The sequence below is a fragment of the Acomys russatus genome, chromosome 19 (genome assembly GCF_903995435.1).
Source record: "Acomys russatus chromosome 19, mAcoRus1.1, whole genome shotgun sequence".
Classification (NCBI taxonomy): Eukaryota; Metazoa; Chordata; class Mammalia; order Rodentia; family Muridae; genus Acomys; species Acomys russatus.
The window spans coordinates 46,470,847-46,491,324 of record NC_067155.1 but is presented as its reverse complement, the minus strand read 5'-3'; the positions used below and the strand labels follow the sequence as shown (position 1 = coordinate 46,491,324).

Here is a 20,478-nt window from a genome sequence, read left to right as displayed (position 1 = left end):
GAGCAGCAGGTCACCCTGAGTTCACTTGTCTCCTCCTGCAGCCTCTAAACTTTACTTTTTGATGATTCTTCAGATTTCCACTTAGAATTGTCTTCAGGCTGTACAGTGCCTGCTCTTGTCACAGCTGGGATCTTCTGGCCGGCCACCTGGCCACACTTGGTTTCCCAGTCTGCTGGGGATTTCTCAGCTGCTCATTGTTCTGTGTTTCATCTGCTACCAACTTAGGTGACTTTGCCCATCCACCCTTTTTTTTTTTTTTCAAGGTTTATTTATTTATTTATTTATTGTATATCAGTGCTTTATCTGCCAAAGAAGGCATCAGATCACATATGGTTATGAGCCACCATTCGGTTGCTGGGAATTGAACTCAGGACCTCTGAAAGAGCAAGTGGTGCTCTTAACTACCGAGCCATCTCTCCAGCCCCTGCCCATCCACCCTTACAGCTGTATTTTCCTGTAATGTTTGGTCAGTTCCATGCCGGCGGCAGCCTGCTGTGGCTACTTACCCCTTTTAGCCACAGTGTGAGCATCTGTCATACCTGTACCCCCGTGTTGCTGTAAGAGATTGTTTCATATTAATTTTCTAACCCTAGTGGCTTCCATGAATTATATTTACCTTTTTCCTTTTTTAAAGCTTTGTTTTTTAAATAAATTGACGTGTATGGGTCTTTTGCCTGCAAGCACATTTGTGCACTCCATGGCATGCAGTGCCTGTGGAGGCCGGAAGGAGGCATGGGGTCCCCTAGAACTGGAGTCCCAGACCACTGGGGCTACCGTGTGCATACTAGGACGGGAACCACGGTTTTCTTCAAGAGCAGCCAGTGCTTGTAAGGACTGAGCCATCTCCTGAGCCCTGCATTCCTTCTGTACTGAAGACAGGTTTTAAATTTTCTGAAGGTCACAGAGCCAAGTTAACGGCAGTTCTGATTAGATTTTATGTGAAGATGAAATGAGGTCCTTTGAGAGGCAGTAAGTTCGTTTCTGTCAGAGAGGAGCTTCTGAGCATGAGATACAGAGAAACTCAAGATGGCCAGCTAAGTGTCGCGCCAGCTAAATGCCACCTGCCGCCAATTCAAAAATCTTAATTAAGTTGATGAATTTTGAGACAGGGTCTCCTGTAGCTCAGGTGGCTCATTGATACCTACTGAGGCTGGCCTTGAACTTGTGATCTTCCTGCTTCCACCTTCTGTGTGCTGGGCTAGGCGTGCATCACCGTGGCGTGGTTACCCTGTGCTGGGGTGGAGCCCAGGGCTCTGTCCACATCGCCACTCTTATTTTTTCTCTAAGGGCTGGGTCCTGGCTGTGCGCATTCCTCTCCATGCTGGCACAGCAGCAGCTGTGTTGAGAGCAGCAGAGCTGTATACCCGAGGCTGGGATTGATGATTTTGCCAGAATATTCACTTTCGGCCCTTTCCACAGCACTGAATTGAAGTCACCTCACTGTACTTGCCTGCAGAGATGAGTCACAGGCACATGACATTTAACTCTGAGATATGGTCTGTGCAGTGAGGGTTGCAGGCTGTTCCAGTGTTGTATGGACATCACCAAATAAGCTAAAAAAGAAACAGAGAGGGCTGTGCGGCTACAGGCAGTATTGGCTCATGGGGCCACTGCCACAGGGTATGGCCCATTGTTGGGTGACATTTTTTGTGACACATTACTGTTCTGTCATCTAGAAGCAATCAAGTCTCTGCCCCCACCCCAAATGTCTTGTGTATGTATGTGTTTGCACATGTGCACACATCCCACAGCATGTGTGCAGAGGTCAGACTTGTAGAAGTCAGTTCTCTCTTTTCACACATATGATCCAGGATATAGAGCCAAGGCTGTCAGGCTTTGTGGCAGGCCCCTTTATTCACTGCACCATCTTGCCAGCCCCATCTTGGCTTTCAGAGCCGAGGACTGAACTAGCCTCAAGCCTGTTCCTGCCTTCTGCCTGGCACTGTCTTCCCCTGAGCATTGTTCACTGTTTTCCAATAGGAGGTTTGCTGAGGTATTAGTTTTTGTCAGTCTGTGATTTTTTTTTTTTTTTAATGTTTTTGGATTATGAGTGTCTGCAAGTAGTTTTGTGCACCGTGTGGATGCAGTATCCATGAAGTCCAGAAGAGGGAGCCATATGCCCTAGAACCGATGTCAGAGATAGTTGTGAGCTGCCATGCCGGTGCTGGTAACTGAGCCATCTCTCCAGACCCACTCTGTGATGCCTTTCCACAGGGATCTCTTTGACACCGATCTAAGTAGGCTTATATCTTAAAAAAAAAAAAAATACTATAAAAGTGGGGCTAGCAAGATGTCTCAGCAGGTAAAGGTACTTGCCACCAAGCTTGATGACCTAAGTTCCATCCTTGGAACCCACGTAGAGGAAAGTACATCATGGCATTTGTACACGTGCGCGTGCGCATAAAATAACAACAACAACAAAAAAAGCAGCAAAGAAAAACCATACAAAGCACTGTAGAAGTGGTTCGCGGTGTGGCAGTGGCAGAATACCTGCCCAGCATAGTGACAGGCCGGGCACTCCATCCTCAGCAAGACAAAGTCAACCAAATACAGTAAAATAGTGGGGGACCCTGTGCAGGTGGGGGTGAGAGCTGGCTTCCTGTGAGGTTCTGAAGGCCCTGCCTTGCAGGAAGAGGAGCCCTGCGAGAGCAGCAGTGAGGACGAGTCTGGGGCCCAGGATTCTCAGAGCCTGAATTCCGTGGTCGACGTCGAGGACCTGGGCAACATCATGAACCCCACGAAGAAGGAAAAGGTACTGTTCTTTTTGGGGATACTGCAGGTGGCCCTGTGGTCCATTTTCCTCTTAGGTTCCGGTGAGGTACAGTTCTGGCTGGAAGGGAAGGCTTCATGTGTTTTTGTACATATGTATGTATGTATGTACTTTGTGTGTTACATGTGTGTAGGGGCCCATACACCACACAGCAAGAGGACAACTATGCCTAGTCAGTGAGGAATGACACATTTTTCTTTGCTCTTCATCTGGTGGCCAGTAGAGGTCGCTAGAGAACGTAGGAATGAAAAACTTTGCTGTTAGTTTGCAAAATGAGATGTTGGGCCTTGAAGCTGCCAGCTTAACAGTATTCAGCTTTCTTACCAAAGTCCCCAGGTAGGGAGGCTGTGTGTAGTTCCCATGAAGGCCCTCAGGTGGGGAGGGCGTGTGTAGTTCCCATGAAGGCCCTCAGGTGGGGAGGGCGTGTGTAGTTCTCATGAAGGCCCTCAGGTGGGGAGGGCGTGTGTAGTTCCCATGAAGGCCCTCAGGTGGGGAGGGCGTGTGTAGTTTCCCATGAAGGCCCTCAGGTGGGGAGGGCTGTGTGTAGTTCTCATGAAGGCCCTCAGGTGGGGAGGGCTGTGTGTAGTTCTCATGAAGGCCCTCAGGTGGGGAGGGCTGTGTGTAGTTCTCATCTTTGGTAAGACCTGAAAGCAAGTCGCCGGGGGTTTTTTTCTTTCTTCATTTTATGTATATATGAGAACATGAGAACACATGACTTTGGTTTTTTCTTTGTTTTTTAATAACATTTGGAAGCCCCAGTAGCAGAGGCCTGCTTCTCATTCGCTGTGCATTGTGACTATATGTCGGCATTTGGAATGCTGACTTTGAGGATGAAGGGACCTTAATTGTGGTCTGTTGTCTCACTACAGAAGTCACCGTTAACTGCCCATTCTCCTTCTGGGCTTCACTGCCCTTGAATCCCCATCTACCGCCCTCCTATGTTCCCTGCCCCCCCACGCCACTCTCCCTCTCCCTCCCCCCTTTGCCCCCTTTCTCCCTTCTCTCCTTCTTTTCTCTGCCTTCTTTCTCACCTGGGTAGTGGTAGTGTGCACCTCCCACTAGGAGGTGTAGTTTATTTTTTTAAATTATTATTGTTTGTTTTTCAAGACAGGGTTTCTGTGTGTAGCCCTGGCTGACCTGGAGCTCACTCTGTAGAACAGACTGGCCTCAGCTCAGAGATCCGCTTGCCTCTGCCTCTGCTTGCACTACCACTGCCTGGCCTGGAACTGAAGTTTGTTTAATACTTGCACTCTGCCCCCTTTTCAGGTCTGATTGTTAAAAACATTTGACCTTGGGGCAGGCAGGATGGCTCAGTTGGTAAAGCGCCTTGCGCTCAAGGCTGCCTGCCTGATTTCAGTCCCTGGGGTGCACACAGCAGGGAAAAGAACCAGCTCCCAAGCGTCGTCCTCTGACTGCCACACACATACATGCTAATTAAATAAGTATAATAAAAATTAAATGCTTTTTAAAGAGATGAACTGTTGATTTAGGTTAGGTTTTTATAGTTGTTTTGTTTGCATATTTATTTATTGGCCCTTGTGGTGTGTCTTGTGGTCACTGCCTCTCCGGAAGCGAGATCACCCTGTGGGATGTTGGGTCTCAGCCTGCGTTGCATGACCCAGAGACTTCGTTGTTTCCAGTTCTGAATTGTATTTTCTCAATTCAACACAGAGAGAAAAGGCTCCCCAGGGGCAGGAAGCTGTGGTGCAGAGGAACACGGAGAAGAAAGAGGGCAGCGAAGGAAGGCCTATGATAACGCCCGCTCTGCGAGAGGCCCTAACGAAACAAGGTGACCACCTGCCGGGCCTGGGACCTTCTTGCTCACCAGGGCTCTGGCTTGATGCCCAGGGTGGGAAGCGCAGGACAGGGTTGTCATAGGAGACAGGTCTCTCTGGCTAGTGTGGCAGTGGGGTCACAGCGTGTGCCAGTGAGAACTCGGGGCATTGGGGCCTGAGGCAAACAATAAGGGAGGAAGTGTTTCTCCAGCTTAGTTTCATATGCTTAGTCTGTGGGGTCCGCACTCAGGGACCCCGCGTTTCTGGGTCTGTAGTGAGATAGGGCCACTGGGCATCAGGACTGCATGGGAAGTAGAGAGTTGGAGACAGGAAGCAGTTGTGCCTCCAGCCACTCCTCTGTGACCTGCTTCCTCCAACCAACCCATCTTCCACAGTGCTCCTGCCTTCTATAAACTATTCCCTCTTGAATCCATCAGAGGAACATCCATTTCTTCAGAGTCCTCAGGTCTGATGCTCTCTAGACATACCTGGGTGTCAGTCAGTCCAGTGGTGCTGACAACCGAGACTGATCATCGCCTGGGGAAGAGAGAGCTGCCTGAGGATATTCAGTCCCCCCCTCCACCTGCTCTCTCTGTCTTTCTCAGGCTTTCTTTTGGGTCTTGGGTATTCCAGGCTGGTCTCAAATTTACTGTGCAATTGAGGATGACCTTGAGCTTCTGGTCTTTCTGCCTGCCCCTCCCAAGTGCTGAGACTACCCACTTATTCATCATGCTTGGCTTTTATGGTGCTGGGGATCAAACCCAGGCTCTTCTTTTTCCTGTGTGTTTGTTTGGACACCACCTTGAGCAGGTGGTCCTAGACTGTGTGTAGATATCAGGTGAGCATTAGGCTGCAGCTGAGCCATCAAGCCGAGTTCCCTCAACTCTCCAGTGATGGACTGCGACCTGAAAGTATTAAGACAGATAAACCCTTTGTTCCTGTATGTTGCTTTGGGCTGAGTGAGTGTTTGATCAGGACACAGGAGGGAGACCAAGACAGCCGGGTTTGTTTGCCACACTGCTCAGCCTCAGGCCTTACTGCTGAGACTGGCTCCTGAGACCACAGAGCTCCTGGAACCAAAAGCTCCCTACGTGGCATTGGATTAGTTTTTTGTTTGAGCCTCTGTCATTAGAGACATACACATTTTATTTAATTCTTACTATGTAGCCCTGGCTGGCCTGAAACTCACTATGTAGACTAGGTGGGCCTCAAGGTCTGCCCACTTTTTGTTTGTTTGGTTATTGGTTTTGGTTTTTAGACAGGATCTTATGTAACCCAGCCTGGCCTCAAACTTCAGAATGACTCTGAACGCCTGGTGTTTCGCTCTCCATCTGCTGGGCGCTGAGACTACAAGTCCTGCTTCAGCATGGATAGAGTTTTCAGCATTCTCTCGTAGTCTGGCTGGTGGCTCACAGCCTGCCATCTTAGCACTTTCTGAGGCTGAGGAAGGAACACTGCTGCTACTTAGTGAGACTTAGTCACAAAAGAAACGACAGCAACAAGCCAAAAAAGGGGGGAAGCTTTCTCATCTCAGCAAATCAACAGGGTCACTGAATGCTATAATCGAGTAAAGAAAAGTGGTTTTGCTGAGTTCCGTGTCACTTTTGCTATGAGACTTTGGGGCTCATTTCTCTTTCTATTGTATGCTTTTCCATGTAGGGTACCAGTTGATTGGCAGCCACTCTGGTGTGAAGCTTTGCAGGTGGACAAAGGTATTTATTGTTTTTATTAATATTATTTTTCTTTTCTGCAACTTATTTATTTTCCCACTTCCGTTTATTTTGTGTTACGTGTGTGTACATGTGTGTGCACAGCTGGTGCTCTGACCACCACTCTATTCTCTCCTTTGCCCTTGTCGGCTCTGGGGATCGAACTCAGGTCTTCAAGCTTGGCAGCAGAACTTTTACCCTCTGAGCCATGCCACTGGCTCCCTCATGGTTCACAACATCGCTGTTGAGATACACTTTACATGCAAGACGACTCCCTCAGCTAGTTATTCATAGGGTTGTCACGGCTGTGATCACAGTCTAACTTCAGGATGTTTCTCTGAAAGAAAGTCCAGCTGTTAGTCTCCCGGCTTTCATGAGCCGTTGGTCTGCCTTTTGTCTCTATATTAAGTGGCTGATTAGACATATCAGATGCCTGGACTCATAGGGGTGGCCCATTGTGCCTGCTTTCTGTTACTTGGTGTGGAGTTTTTGTGACACAGCTGCTGGGCACCATGAATCAGTATTTGATTCCTCACTGTGGCTAATGGCATTGTATGCCACACTTTGTCTAGTCATTGAGCAGTTGACGGACACTGGGTTGCTTGTATATTTTGGATGTTATGAATGATGCCTCTGGGGACATCACTCCATGTACAGGATGTTGTGTGATGCACACTTCCAAGTGTCAATAGTGGACCATGGTAACTTGGTTTTTGTTTTTCCAATGAATTGTCTATTTTTCAAAGTGGTTGTACCATTTTCTTTTCTCACCAACAATGTTGTGAGTCCTAGTTCCCCTCACCTCTCTCCACAGTCCCCTGCCCCCTTTATAGGGTCTATCTATGTAACTCAGCTGGTCTCCCCACACCCTTTAGAGGGTCTATCTATGTAACCCAGCTGGTCTCAAATTCATGATCCTCTTGACTCAGCCTATTGATTTTTTTTTTTTGAGACAGGGTTACATGTAGCCCAGGCTGGCCTTCAACTCATTAAGTAGCCGAGGCTGGCCTTGAGCTCCTGATTCTCATTCCTCCACCTCCCAAGTGCTGGGACGACACATGCAGAACTACACCTGGTTTGTGTGGTCCTGGGGCTCGAACCCTGGGCCTCATTGATGCTGGGTGAGCACTGCTCCCACTGAGCTACTACATCCTGAAGAGACTGTTTAGTTCCAACTCCTTCCTCTTCCTTCTTCCTAAGGTACAAATATCCTAAGACATTTTTCCTCTGACATTTCTGCTCTGGGTGACAGCAGGCTCAGCCCTGAAAATTGGCTAATGCATTCCACATGTTGCATTCCCACATTTCTTTTTTCCAGTCCAGTGATTTTCAGTGATGTCAGACTCAGTGCCTCTGTGCGTAGCCAGTAATAAGCAGTGTCCCTTTTACCATTGCTAAATTCAATTTTCAGATAGTAAATCACATGCATAATTTTGAAAATTGGTGTTTCATCCAATCTGTAATGAAATGGAGGAGGAAGCACTTTATGTTAAATATGTATTTCCGTGCAAAAATGCTGTGATGCTTCAGTGGGAGATGGCTTGGTGAAGGGACCACTGCTGTGCCTAGATCTGCCGCTCCACTTCCTCCTCCTCTTCCTCTTGTACTTCCTCTTCTTTCTCCTCTTACCCCTCCTCTTTCTTCTCTCCCCTTTTTTCTCCTCCTCTTCCTCTTGCTCTTCCTCCCCCTGCTCCCCCTCCCCCTGCTGTGTCGTGCTGAGCATGAAGCCAGGGCCTTGCAATGGCCCGGGAAGCCTTTTATCACGGAGCGACATCCTCAGCCCTTCTACTTTAAGCAGCTACATTTTGTTTTGAAGAAGATTAGAAGCTACTCTGCACGGGAAACAATGAAGTGCCAGGCTTATTTACGTATGGTGAGTCAAAGAGGGGAGCAGCCCTTACTGAAGTAGAGCCAGGAAAGTGAGACAGGGGGCTGCACACAACAAGGACCTAGGCCTCATTTAGAAGTCGGGATTGGTATGGAGTCCTGAGATGTCCGGGGTTGGGATGGAATGACACAGAAGATAGGCTTTATGTCTTGAAATCCCACATCTTATTTAGACTCATGTTTTGTTTTTAATTTATTTATGCTTATTTTAATTTTAAAGTGTGTGTTTTAATGTTAGTATGTATACATGAGTGTAGTGCCCTCAGTGTCCAGAAGAGGGCGCTGGGTCCTCGGGGGCTGGAGTTACAGATGGTTGTGAGCTACTTGGTGTGGGTGCTGGGAACTGGACTTGGGACTCCTGTAGGAGCACCATGTGCTGCTAACTGTGGAGCCAGCTCTCCAGCCCTGTTCCTAACTTGTAGTGAGACTTGGAGATGGTCTCCTTCATCCCATTCCTACTGGAATAGGTGATGTATTGGAAACAGGAATAATAGGAAGGGCTAGGCAGACTTGTGGGGACAGTTTCAGAGGAAGTGATAGGCAACCCTAAATCAGCTTAAACACATGATTACCACAAGATAGATTTTTTGATTGTTTGTTTTTGGATTTTTTGAGATAGGGTCTCTCTGTGTAGCCTTGGCTGTCACTTTGTAGACCAGGCTGGCCTCGAACTCACAGTGATCCACCTGCCTCTGCCCCCGAGTGCTGGGATTAAAGGCGTGTGCCACCACGCACTGCTCCACAGGATAGATTTTTATACATTCATTTTATTCATGAGAATTAGTAGCAATATATGTGATGCCCGCAGTAATTTTTAGAACAGATTATATTAACAAGCATTCTACAGGCAGTTTTTTCCATTTTGTTTATTGCCTGTTTTAGATACAGGGTCTCACTCTGTGGCCCAGGCTGGCCCTGACCCTCTGATCCCTCTGAGGCCTGGGATAGTAGGCACACACCACCACCCCTGGCCAGCTGGAAGTCCAGCTGCACCTGAGCTGTGTTGCCCGGAGCTGCCTGTAACTTTGCTGCTGTTATGAGTCGTAGTATAGATACCTGATACCCAGGGTGTCTGATAGGCAACTCCTGTGGCATCACCACCTGCAGGTTCAGAGCCACTGGTCTAGAGTCTCCTCGATGAGCGAATGCTCAGGGCGTGGCAGAAAAATCACCTGTCACAGCAAGGACCTGAGAAAGTCATAACTCGGACAGCAACAGAGAACCGGCTGCTGTCGACAGCAGCTGAGCCAGTGGATGGAACTGGGTGAACGCTTGGAGCGGCTCCCGCAGTCAGCCGTAGCTGATCTTCACACAGACCAAAGAATGACGCAGCGCAGTAAAGAGCTAAAAAAAACAGCCAAGCAGCCCAATTCAACAGAAAAGCAACGGAGAAAATAAAACAATGTCGCGAGGGCTTGGCAGCCAAGCAGGGGTGGCAGGCTCTGTCCTCTGACCCCAGCAGATCGATGACACAGTTTGCACCCGGGACCAGTCAATAGATTTACCCATTCTGAACTACAGGAATCAAAGTAGATTAGACACAAAACAAACAAAACTCAAAGTGAAGCCTCGGGGGTTCGGGCGCTAATTAGACACTCAGTCAGCATCTCTGCCGCTGGAGCATCAGGATGAAACCAGGAAAGAGTGGCGCTGTAGCAGCATGGTCACGTGCTGCTAACAGTGGGGACACATGCTGGGAAAAGCACAAGTAAAACTTACTTGTGTAGAGGTCAGAGGACAGCTTGGAGGTGTTGGTTCACCTTCCACCATGTGGGTCATGGGTTGTCAGCCATGCTTTTAGCTACTGAGCCATCCCCTGCCTACAGTGTCATCTTAAAAACAATGCCTTTGGGCCAATGAAATGGCTCAGAGGGTAAGGGGCTTGCCGTGTAAGCCTGGTGACCTGAGTTCAGTCTCTGGGGCCCACATAGAGGTGGAAGAAAGAGTCTCAGTTCCACAGAGTTGTCTTTGGACCTTCACATGCTGTGGCCCGCCTGAGCCAGCGCGCACCCCTCACATACTATAAGAAGAAAACGAAAGCGTGCAAACAAGGCAACAGTGCCCAGCTGTTGAGTCTCTTATTCATACGATGGTGTGTTTCCTCCTTGTCACAGTCGATGCTGCGGGGCAGAGGAGGCTGCTACAAACACACATTCTACGGCATTGAGAGCCACCGCTGCATGGAAGCCACCCCGAGCTTGGCGTGTGCGAACAAATGCATCTTCTGCTGGCGGTAAGTGGAGACGCAGCGCGGTGACCGACGCTGAGCTCTGTCCGGGCCTGTTGCGTGCAGTACACTCTCCAGAAGGACGTCAGCCTGCATAGTCCTGTCATGAGTCTGTTGACTGAATTAGTTGTTAAAAGTTGTAACTGGAGGCTGGAGATTGGCTCGGTGATTAAGAACACTCATTGCAGCTGGGCGTAGTGGCGCATGCCGTAATCCCTGCAGAGGCAGGCAGATCGCTGCGAGTTCAAGGCCAGTCTGGTCTACAAAGGGAGTCCAGGACATCCAAGGCTATACAGAAACCCTGTCTTGGAAAGCCCCCCCACTCCCCCCAAAAAAGAACAGTCATTGCTCTTAGAGAGGACCGAGTTTAGCTCCCACCGCTCAGGTCAGGCAGTTCACATTGCCTGGAACTCCAGCCTTAGGGGATCCGACACCCTCTTCTGGCCTCTGGGGCCATTGGCACATACGTTTACATAAGCACATAGAGACACACACAGGGAAAAAAATCACAGCTGGAAGCAGTGAGGCCCATGTGTTCTATGTATTCAAAGGAAATGGAAGGAAAAAGAAATGGCCAAGGGGTAGGAAGGGCTGTGGGTGTGGTTCAGTAGGTAGAGCGCTTGTCTTTCATGCGCTAAGCCCGGGTTCCATTCCCAACACTGCGTCAGCCACACGTGGTGGTCTGCACTATAATGCCGGCACTGGGGATATGGGGGCTGGAGGATCCGAAGCTAAAGGCTATCCTCAGCTACCTAGGGAATTTGAGGCCAACCTGGGCTATATGAGAGTCAGAAAGAGAAGCCACACCTACTCTTGGTGTGCTTAGTATAGGTTGTGGTTTCCAAACCTTGAGCACTTCTGCTCTCCTCATGTGGCTTAGGAATCGTCAGTTCACGTTGGGAATGAGCTGCCCACAGGTCACCTCACGCTTGTGTCTGTATTCAGTTAAGGTGACTGAACACAGGAAAGAGGAGCTGGAGAGGTGGCTCGGCAGTTAGAGGCATTTATTTCTTTTCAAAAGACCAGAGTTTGGTTTTCTGCACCATCTTTGGGCAGCTCCAGGGATCTGCTGCCCTCTTCTGGGCTCTTTGGGTACCTGAACATAGGGGCCCACATACCCACAGACATACCCATAAGGAAGTAATAAGGTATTTTTTTTAAAAATCAGCTTCCTGTGTTTGGTCAGCCTGAACCTGAGGTTGACTCTGAGCCAAGAGCAGAGCAGGATGCGGAGGGACCTCTCCTCTCTGCCTTGTGCCGTGACTGGAAATACAGGGAATCCCTCGAACAGTGGAGCTTTATGGGGACACGAGCTCTGACTTTATTATATTGAGTGAATTCTGTGACTTCACAAAGGAGGCCATAGCGCCCTGCATTGCCTTTACAGGCACCACACCAATCCTGTGGGCACCGAGTGGCGGTGGAAGATGGACCAGCCAGAACTCATCTTGAAGGAAGCTGTGGAGAACCACCGGCACATGATTAAACAGTTCAAAGGTATTCGCCTGCTTGTTTCCTTCTTACAGGACAGGGTCTTATTTGTGGCAGGCTGTCCTTAAACCTGCTGTGTAGCGGAGGGTGGCCTGGGACCTCTGTTTCCAGAGTCCTGGGATCACAGGTGTACATCGCCACCTGGTTTTACCCTGTGCTGGGGATAGAAGCCAGGGTCTGGTAAATGCTACGTGAACCGTCCACCAGCAGGGCCACATCCTCTCTGAAAAGGCACAGCCTGGGTCAGAATGGCTTCCTGGCCTCTTCCAGTGGAGTTTGTCTCTACAGTGGTCCATGAGAGGGAAGGCTGTTTGTTTCAGTACAACTCAGTAGCCAGTGTTGTGTCAGACTTCAGAGTCTGACCTCAGGTAGTTAATTTTAGGCATACTTAAGCACAGCACAGTTTGGCAGAACGTTTCCCGGTGATAGTGAATTCAACCTTGTTTGCACAACAAAGCTTATGAAGTGATTGTGTGGAAAGTCTCAGTAAAGTACAGGTGACTTCTTCCTTTAAGATGGACTCTGGATTAGGTGATGAACATGCCGCAGATACGGCTCTGCAGGAGGATCTGGCCACGAAAGGTCACCGGGCTATTAACCACGTCTGTTCCCAGCCTTCTGGGCAGACACAGGTTATTCATCCCTCCCTTTGAAGAGACAACTGTGAGCACGAGGGCCTCCACGTTTCCTACACTACTGTACACTCCTTGTGTGGAAGCAAATCCATGATGGAAGGGGGGTGTGTGTGTGCATGCACGCGCGTATTTTAGCATTTGTATTTCTATTCGATGGAAGAATTAAAAACTCCAGCTCAAGCTTAGCCCTGGTGTGAGGTGCACTGGAGACATCTTGCCATCATTCCTCACCGCCTCTGCTCTTGCTTCTTGGTGAGCACAAGGTTGTTGTGTGAACCAACCTGATGCTTCAGTCTGTGGAGAATTCTTAGATACAGTTAGTTGTGGGGCTAGAGAGACGGGCTCAGCAGGTTAGAGTGCGTGCTACTAACGTTCTGTTCCCCCCACCCACTTCAGGTGGCTTACAGCCCCGTCACCCCAGCTCTTGGGATGTGGGGCCACCTTCCGGCCCCCGCAGGCACTTAGTGCGCTCATGTGCACACACCCCGATTCCCGCAGACACACGCTGTACTCACAGTTAAAAATAAAAATTAGCTAGATGTGGTGGCACACACCTTGAAGCCCAGCCCTCAGGAGGTGGAGGCAGGTGGATCTCTGCGAATTTAAAGGCCAGGCTGCATAGGGCATTCGAGGCCACCTTACATAGAGAGTCCTTGCCTAAAAACACAAAATAGTAATAACCATTAAAAAAAAAAACAAACCAAAAACCTCATGCAATCAGCGAGGTAGAGTTGGCTGGGAAAGGGTTTCTGAGTGACCGCCCCACGAGAAGCTGGGTGCTCTTAGTAAATGCCTTCCACCCCCCACGGCCCGCGGCACAGGCGCTGCCCTTCACTCTCTAGTCTCAGCTCTTCTGCCACACTCTTATATTTGGCTTCACTGGAAAGCTCTGGCTCCAGTCTCCACCATGAGTCAGAACCATCTGGGGCTGCTCAGACGCCGACTGCTGCTCCTTCCCGGAGAGGAAGTCTAGCGAGCCGGGGCCTGTGAATGCGCAGCTCTTCTCTCGGCCCGCTTTCTCTCCCCTTCTTTCTGTCGTGGAGATATAAGGGTCTTGCAGGGGACCTCAGGCTGGCCTGGATCTGCTCCTCCTGCGTCAGCAGGCTCCAGTCCCCACACAGTTCTGTGACAGGGAGGGGAGGGAACGGCAGGTCAGCCCAAGAGGGAACCACTGTAACCTTGAGGACAGCTGAAAGGTGACCCGTTTCCAACAGAGGCACCAGTGTTCACTCCATGATTTAAAGGTGCCGCAGTAGGAGAGGGAAGCTGAAAGCGCAGCCGTGGGAGAACGCCCAATCGGGCCTCCAGCTGACCACTTTGACTTCCCTAGTCAGTCTCCACAGGGCGCTGTGAGCACTTGACCGCTCCCTCCCTCCCTCCCTATCTGCTTTGTATACTTTTACTTTGGCTTGCTATATACTTAAATTCTCTTAAAACAGAAAGCATAGCCACTAGCATAGATTGTACGGTACAGACCCGTGAACGAGTCGTCAGCAATACAGTGAGATTTGTTAAGTCTATGTGGCCCTGGTTCCTTCAGCACCAAAGACATATCTTTTTATAGGTAGCTTAAAAAAAAAAAGCCAATAAAAGCTCTTTTGTTACATGAATATCTCTATAGGCTGGGTTTGGTGGAACTTGGAGGCTGGAGGCAGGCAGATCTCTGTGAGTTGGAGGCTAGCCTGGTCTGTAGTAAGTTTCAGGCTAGCCCAAGCTATGTAGTGAGTCCTGACTCAAACAAATCAAAACATAAATCTTTAGAAGCCCTAGTCATTGTTTTTCTCAAAATCAGGATTTGTGGGGTTTTTTTTTTTTTTTTTTCAGTGTGGCGGGGTGTTGAGACAGTGTTTCTCTATGTAGTTGTGGCTTGCTCTGCAGCCCAGGCTGGTCTTTGAACTTGTAAGAGATCCACCTTCCACTGCCTTCCAGAGCGCTGGGATTAAAGGCTTGTGCTGTCACCACCTGGATGATTATTGTGTCTTTTGTGTATTCTCGGGTGACTCTTTATTCAATGCATTTAAAAAATGTACTTTGTTTTATATGTTTGGGTGGTTGTGCCTGCACGTCTAGCTGCTCGCCGTGAGCTTGCAGTACCCGAAGAGGCCAGAGGAGCGAACCTTCTTCCAATTCCAGTCAGGCAACCTGGAATAGCTGCAGTTAGGGTATGGGCAACCAAACCCAGATTCTGCAACAGCCACAAGTGTTTCTAACCACTGAACCATCTCTCTAGCTCTGCTATGAGTTTTCAAAAGTTTTATTTCTGTGTGTGTGTGTGTGTGTGTGTGTGTGTGTGTGTGTGTGTGTGTGTGTTATGTTCATAAAGGCCAGAAGGTGTCCAATCCCTCATAATTCTAGTTATAGGTATTTGTGAGTCACTGACTATGGGTGCTTGGATTTGAAGTTGGTCCTCATGATAAAGCAGCAGATGCTCTTAATGGCTGAGCCATCTCTCTAGCCTTTGTTGTCTCCACCCCCGAGAGGGTCTTGTGTAGCTCCAGCTGGCCTTGGATTCAGCATGTAGCCAAGGATGACCTTGAACTCCTGAACCTTCTGCCTCCACCTCAAAGGGCTGGGGTTATGTTATAAGCCACCACACCCAGGTTATATGTGCTGGGCATGGAGGGCAGGGCTTCGTGCGTGCTTACCACACCTCTGCGGCACTGTGCGGCACTGACCACGCCTCTGCGGCACTGTGCGGCTCTGACCACGCCTCTGCGGCACTGTGCGGCTCTGACCACGCCTCTGCGGCACTGTGCGGCTCTGACCACGCCTCTGCGGCACTGTGCGGCTCTGACCACGCCTCTGCGGCACTGTGCGGCTCTGACCACGCCTCTGCGGCACTGTGCGGCTCTGACCACGCCTCTGCGGCACTGTGCGGCTCTGACCACGCCTCTGCGGCACTGTGCGGCACTCACCACGCCTCTGCGGCATTGTGCGGCACTCACCACGCCTCTGCGGCACTGTGCGGCATGATTATGACACTGAGCTTCATCTTTATATTGTACTAAGTTTCTGTTTGTTTTCGTGTCTGAAGAGTCAACTGAACCCATAATTGATGAAATAGTGGCCAAGGATGTGTGTTTCCTAGCTGTCTGTGCTGCAGTGTTCTTAAAAATGACCTATGTCCCCAGGGAGATGGAGAAGCAGCCTTAAGTGGCATTGTCTGCTTGTTTGAGGGCGGACTCCACACGAGATGTCCTCGGTACAGAGTCTGAGTTTTGATAGTTATTTTCCTGAAAGGAGCACTTTTACACTTGAAATGGAAATAAGTCACGAGTGAAATAAGACACAAGTAAGTGATGAAAGAGACTCTTCGGCAGTACAGCCCTTGGACGAGGTCTGTGGTCCCTTTGTTCTCTCTGCACTGTGGCTTGAGGCCTGAGCTCTGTGTAGAAGCGAGTGTCTGGACAGAACTCTGCCAGGCTGGTCGGGCTGTTACTGACTAGGTGATACCTCCTGCTTCCCTCATGGCTCCATGTACATCCTGGCTGGCTTCGAACTCAGAGATCCTCCTGCCTCTGCCTCCTGAGTGCCGGGATCAAAAGTATGTGCCACCATGTTCTGCTCCTGCAATAGTGAGGCTTTCCATAGCAGGACTAATGGATGTTTGTGAATCGAACTTTAGCAAAGCCCGTTGGAGGGTGGGGTGGCGCGAGGGATGCAAGTGGAAACCAGAGGACAAACTTGTGGAGACCTTCTCTTCCTCCCTTTACAGGAGCTGTGGGGTTTAAATGCAGGTTGCCAAGCTCCCCACTTGCTGAGCCATCTTGTTAGCTCTAATTGTTGTGAGATAGGATCTCATTATGCAGCTCTGCCTGGCTGGGTTTCACTGTGTAGACCAGTCTGGCCTTGAACTCAGTGATCTGCCTTCCTGTGCCTTCCGAGTGTTGGGACTAGAGTTTGCCCCAGTTTGCTTTACTTATTGATTTGATAAGGACTTAGTATGCAGGCCAGGCTGCCCTTGAAGTCCATCCTCCTGCACCAGCTTTCCACTGGGATTCCAGACAGGTACTGTAGTACTCAGCCCCACAGCCTGCTCTTAGCCTCTAAAGATGAAACTCTAGGTCTTGTTTGGAGCCCAAGGAGGGGCCTGGGGTCTGAGCTCTGGCCTCCCTGGGTCTGAATCGTCCCTGGAGACCCCGCAGCGCATGGCTTCCCATCCACACCAAAAGGAAATGTGTGTTTCTCATCTCCTTGTTAGAGCGTGAGCAGCTCCTTCCTAAGGTCAACGGCAGCGTTTGAAGTCGATTGGGAGACATCAGGATAGATTTATTGGCTGGGCTCGCGTCTGCACTGGCTCATCCCAGCAGGAGGCTGAGGCAGAGGATGGTGACGTTGAGACCCTGTCTCATAAAGCAGAGGTGGGTGGGAGGGAACAGAGAAAGAGAGAAAAGGAAAGACAGGGAGCATCTATCCATGTCATTTAGGCATTTTCTGATTAATTTGGTATCTGTATGTTGTAACCAGAGTGCTTAGAGACTGTTCTAGTTGCGCTTTCTCCTCCTTTCCCTTTTTCCTCCCCCTTTTTTTCCTTCTCCTCTGTAAATTGCAAAGTACATACATGTCCATTCTTTTTTTCTCTCCTGAGAAAGAGTTTCTCTGTGTAGCCCTGACTGTCCCGGAACTCACTCTGTAGACCAGGCTGGCCTTGAACTCACAGCAGTCCACCTGCCTCTGCTTCCCGAGTGCTGGGATTACAGGCGTGCGCCATACGCCCGGCTTTGTATGTTTATTCTTGAAGTCCTTTTGGTCTTTGCTGCTACAACGGGCACCTCCACCCTGCCTTGTCTTAGAGCTGCATTCTTAGGTGGTCAGTGACTGTCAGCCTGTGGGTGTGGCTCAGGCGACATCGCCTGCCTGGCAGGGTGGTGCACACTTATAATCCCAGCCTTGGGAAGAGGAAGACAGTAGGATCAGGAGTTCAAGGTCATCCTTGGCTACATACTATGTTTAAGACCAGCCTGGGCTTCAGGTGGCCCTATCTCAAACAAAAGAAACCAAAAAACCAAAATACCAAAATCAACCAAACAACAACAAAAAGAAAGTCCTTTATCCTAGCTTGAGGGTCCTTTGTTTTCTAGAGTGCCTGCCCACCCTCCCATGGGGCTAGCTCACTCATCTCATGATTCTGTTTTTGAGGACAGGATGGAGCATGGGTCTCATTGCCTGTTGTCTTGGCTTTCTAACATTAGCCAGCCTAGAGTGGTTTTGAAGCTATTCTATGATTTTTTCCCCCCTCAAATGCGCTCTCAGTTCGGTGGGCAGTCATTGTCTCTTCAGCCCTTCAGCCCAGTCATTAAGATGCCTTTCTTCTCACAGCATCCATTATGCACAAGCACAATTAACTGTATATTGATCAAAAGTGGGTCAGAACGTCACTGCCACTCAGCATCGTTTCACATGTGCCCTGCCCCCTGCCCAACACCACCCTGGCAGGCACAGAGAAGCAGTCCAGGGACCCAAGTGGGCACCTGAGTTGTTAAGATGTTGTGGTGCCAGGCGTGGAGGTGCACACCTGCAATCCTAGCCCTCGGGGAGGCAGAAGCACACAGATTTCCGTGAGTTGAAGGCCAGCCTGGTCTACAAAGCCAGTCCATGATAGCCAAGGCTACACAGAGAAACAAACCCTGTCTCAAAAAAAAAAAAAAAAAAAAAAAACCAAAGCAGGAAAGAATGTCAAGAATGTCATGAGTCTTGATGACACAGACGAAATAGACATTTGTTGCTAGTGTTCCTGTTTGTACTTGGAGACACAGAAGGCTTGCTGAACTGGTGTGGGCACACAGAGAACACTTGTGGCTTCTTTTCCTTTCTGCTCTGTGTATGAGAGGTTTGCCTGCATGTTTATATGTGCACCATATGCATGCCTGGTGCCCGCCAAGGCCAGGAAAGAGCATCAGTCACCTGGAACTGGAGTCACAGAGGGTTTTGAGCAGCCATGACAGTGCTTAGACCAAACCCGGGTTCTCTGTGGGAGCAGCAAGTGTTCTTACCCACCGAGCCATCTCTTTAGTCCCTATTTCTGAAACTGACTTATGAAAGTGGTGAGAGTGACAAAACGAAAACCTGAAGTTGTAGGAACTGAGGAAATAATTCAAAGCTTGTTATACATGCTCGAGGCCCCGAGTTCAATTCCCAGAGTACACAGGAGAAATCAGGGCATCATGGCATGTGCATGTATGCCAGGGCTGAGGGGACAGGCAAGTGAATTCTCAGGGCTCTCTGCCAGCTGGCTTTGCTTCTGTGATGATCTACAGGCTGGGGAGAAACCCGGCTCCAGCAAGATGGATGTTGCCTGAGGCCTAAGGAGGTTGTCCTCCGGTCTCTACACAGAGCATTGAGCACGCACCAATACAAACACTTGCACACACCTGACATTGTGACATCTCCATCAAACGTTTGTCACAGCTGTCGTTCTCAGCCAGGTTTCTAGCCAGGACCTGTGTCACTATGGTAACAAAGAAGGGGATGTTTCCTAGTTGGTTAGCTTGACTTGAGTTGTGGAGGTTCTTCAGCCAGGCATGTTGAGGCTCACCTACAGTCCTGGTGCTCAGGAGGCTGAGGCAGGAGGAGAGTAGGTTCCAGCACATCCTAGCAGCTTGGAGTTCACAGTGAGTCCCGCCTCAAGCAACAGAAAAGAAATAGGAATATTGTATGTGGAGAGCATGTTGTTGCGGCAAGTTTGTGTGCCGTCTGCTTTACTAAATGTTAGGCTAAACCCCGAAGCCCTGCTTCCCTTGGCACCTTTCCGTGAGTTAAAGTTTGCTCCTTAGTTTGTCTGATGACAGCTCTCAGGATGATTCAGAAGCCACCCAGGATAAGAGAAATGGCACAGAAGTTGCTTAGCAACAGCAAAGCCAGGAAAACTGGATTGTGTGCATGTGTCATGTATATGCTTGCCATGTGTTTGTGCTTGTGTATATGTGTCCATGATCTCTGTGTGTGTGTCTATTCCCAAAGCGGTCCTCTTTCCTAGAACCCACATTTGAACAGTGCTTATACATTTAGCTGTCTGACAGACGGTTCACTTCCTGTCTCACTTTGAATATGGGATGTAATTTTCCTTCTCCAGCTCACTCCCAGGGGGTTCTGTTGGTTATTTTGTATGTTTTGTTGCTTCCTTTGTCTCTGTTCGTCAGAGCCACTTACTCTAAACTGCTCCTCGGGACACCTTGCATATACCCAGTCAGCAGAAAACGGTGCTGGTGATGCTTTCCGGACAGACTCAGCTGGAGCTCGCTTCACACTAGCCGCCATCCCAGTCCCTCAGCTGTCCCCATCTTCATTTGTGTGTGTGTGTGTGTGTGTGTGTGTGTATGTGTGTGTGTGTTTTGTGTGTGTGTTGGATCGTCTCATGTAGCCCAGGCTGGCCTCCACTCAGCATGTAGCTAATGATAACCTTACACTTGTTTCCTTCTGCCTCCTCCCACGCGCTCGTCTTGCAGGTGTGCCCCCATGCCTGCGAGGCAAGAACTCGCCAACTGAGCCACACTCCTAACCTCTAATTTAATTCTTTCTTGTTCACACTCTCCCTCTCCGCTTACCATGTTAAGTATTAAGGGAAGAAGCGCTGGGACATACCAAACTGGCCTTGTAGTAGAGTCAGAATTTGAGTCCAGTGCCTCTGCCTAGCCTACCCGCCCCACCCAGGGTCTAGTTAGCACGCCATTGTCCCTCATTTAGAGCTGGGGGCTGGCGAGGCAGTTCAGGGCAACCCACCCCTCTCTCTTCTGCTGCTTATGTGGAATTTAAAGCTAATCGGGACTGTTAGGCAGAGTGCTAGGTTGTCTTGGCAACACAGACTGAGTTTAAGGATCAAGTTTTATTTAAAACTTGGATGTGAGTTAAATCTTAGATTCGATAACGCAAGGAAAAAACTTCACTCAGAAATACTGAGGGGAAGTACACATGCTGAGTGTCAGGAACAGAAAGATGGCAGCTGTCATTTTCAGACTTTTTAAACTGCTTGTGATGGTTAGATGGG

The 20,478-nt window shown here is 49.4% G+C and overlaps 1 protein-coding gene across 1 annotated transcript in view; it reads left to right on the top strand.

Moving 5' to 3' along the window:
• LOC127202676 (S-adenosyl-L-methionine-dependent tRNA 4-demethylwyosine synthase TYW1) overlaps positions 1-20,478 on the top strand; it is a 75,559-nt gene that overhangs the window by 14,028 nt on the left and 41,053 nt on the right. Inside the window, exons 7-11 of the mRNA XM_051161382.1 lie at positions 2,630-2,752; positions 4,442-4,559; positions 6,205-6,257; positions 10,256-10,374; positions 11,756-11,865. Of these exons, the coding sequence (XP_051017339.1) occupies positions 2,630-2,752; positions 4,442-4,559; positions 6,205-6,257; positions 10,256-10,374; positions 11,756-11,865 (523 nt within the window). The remainder of the gene's footprint in view (positions 1-2,629; positions 2,753-4,441; positions 4,560-6,204; positions 6,258-10,255; positions 10,375-11,755; positions 11,866-20,478) is intronic.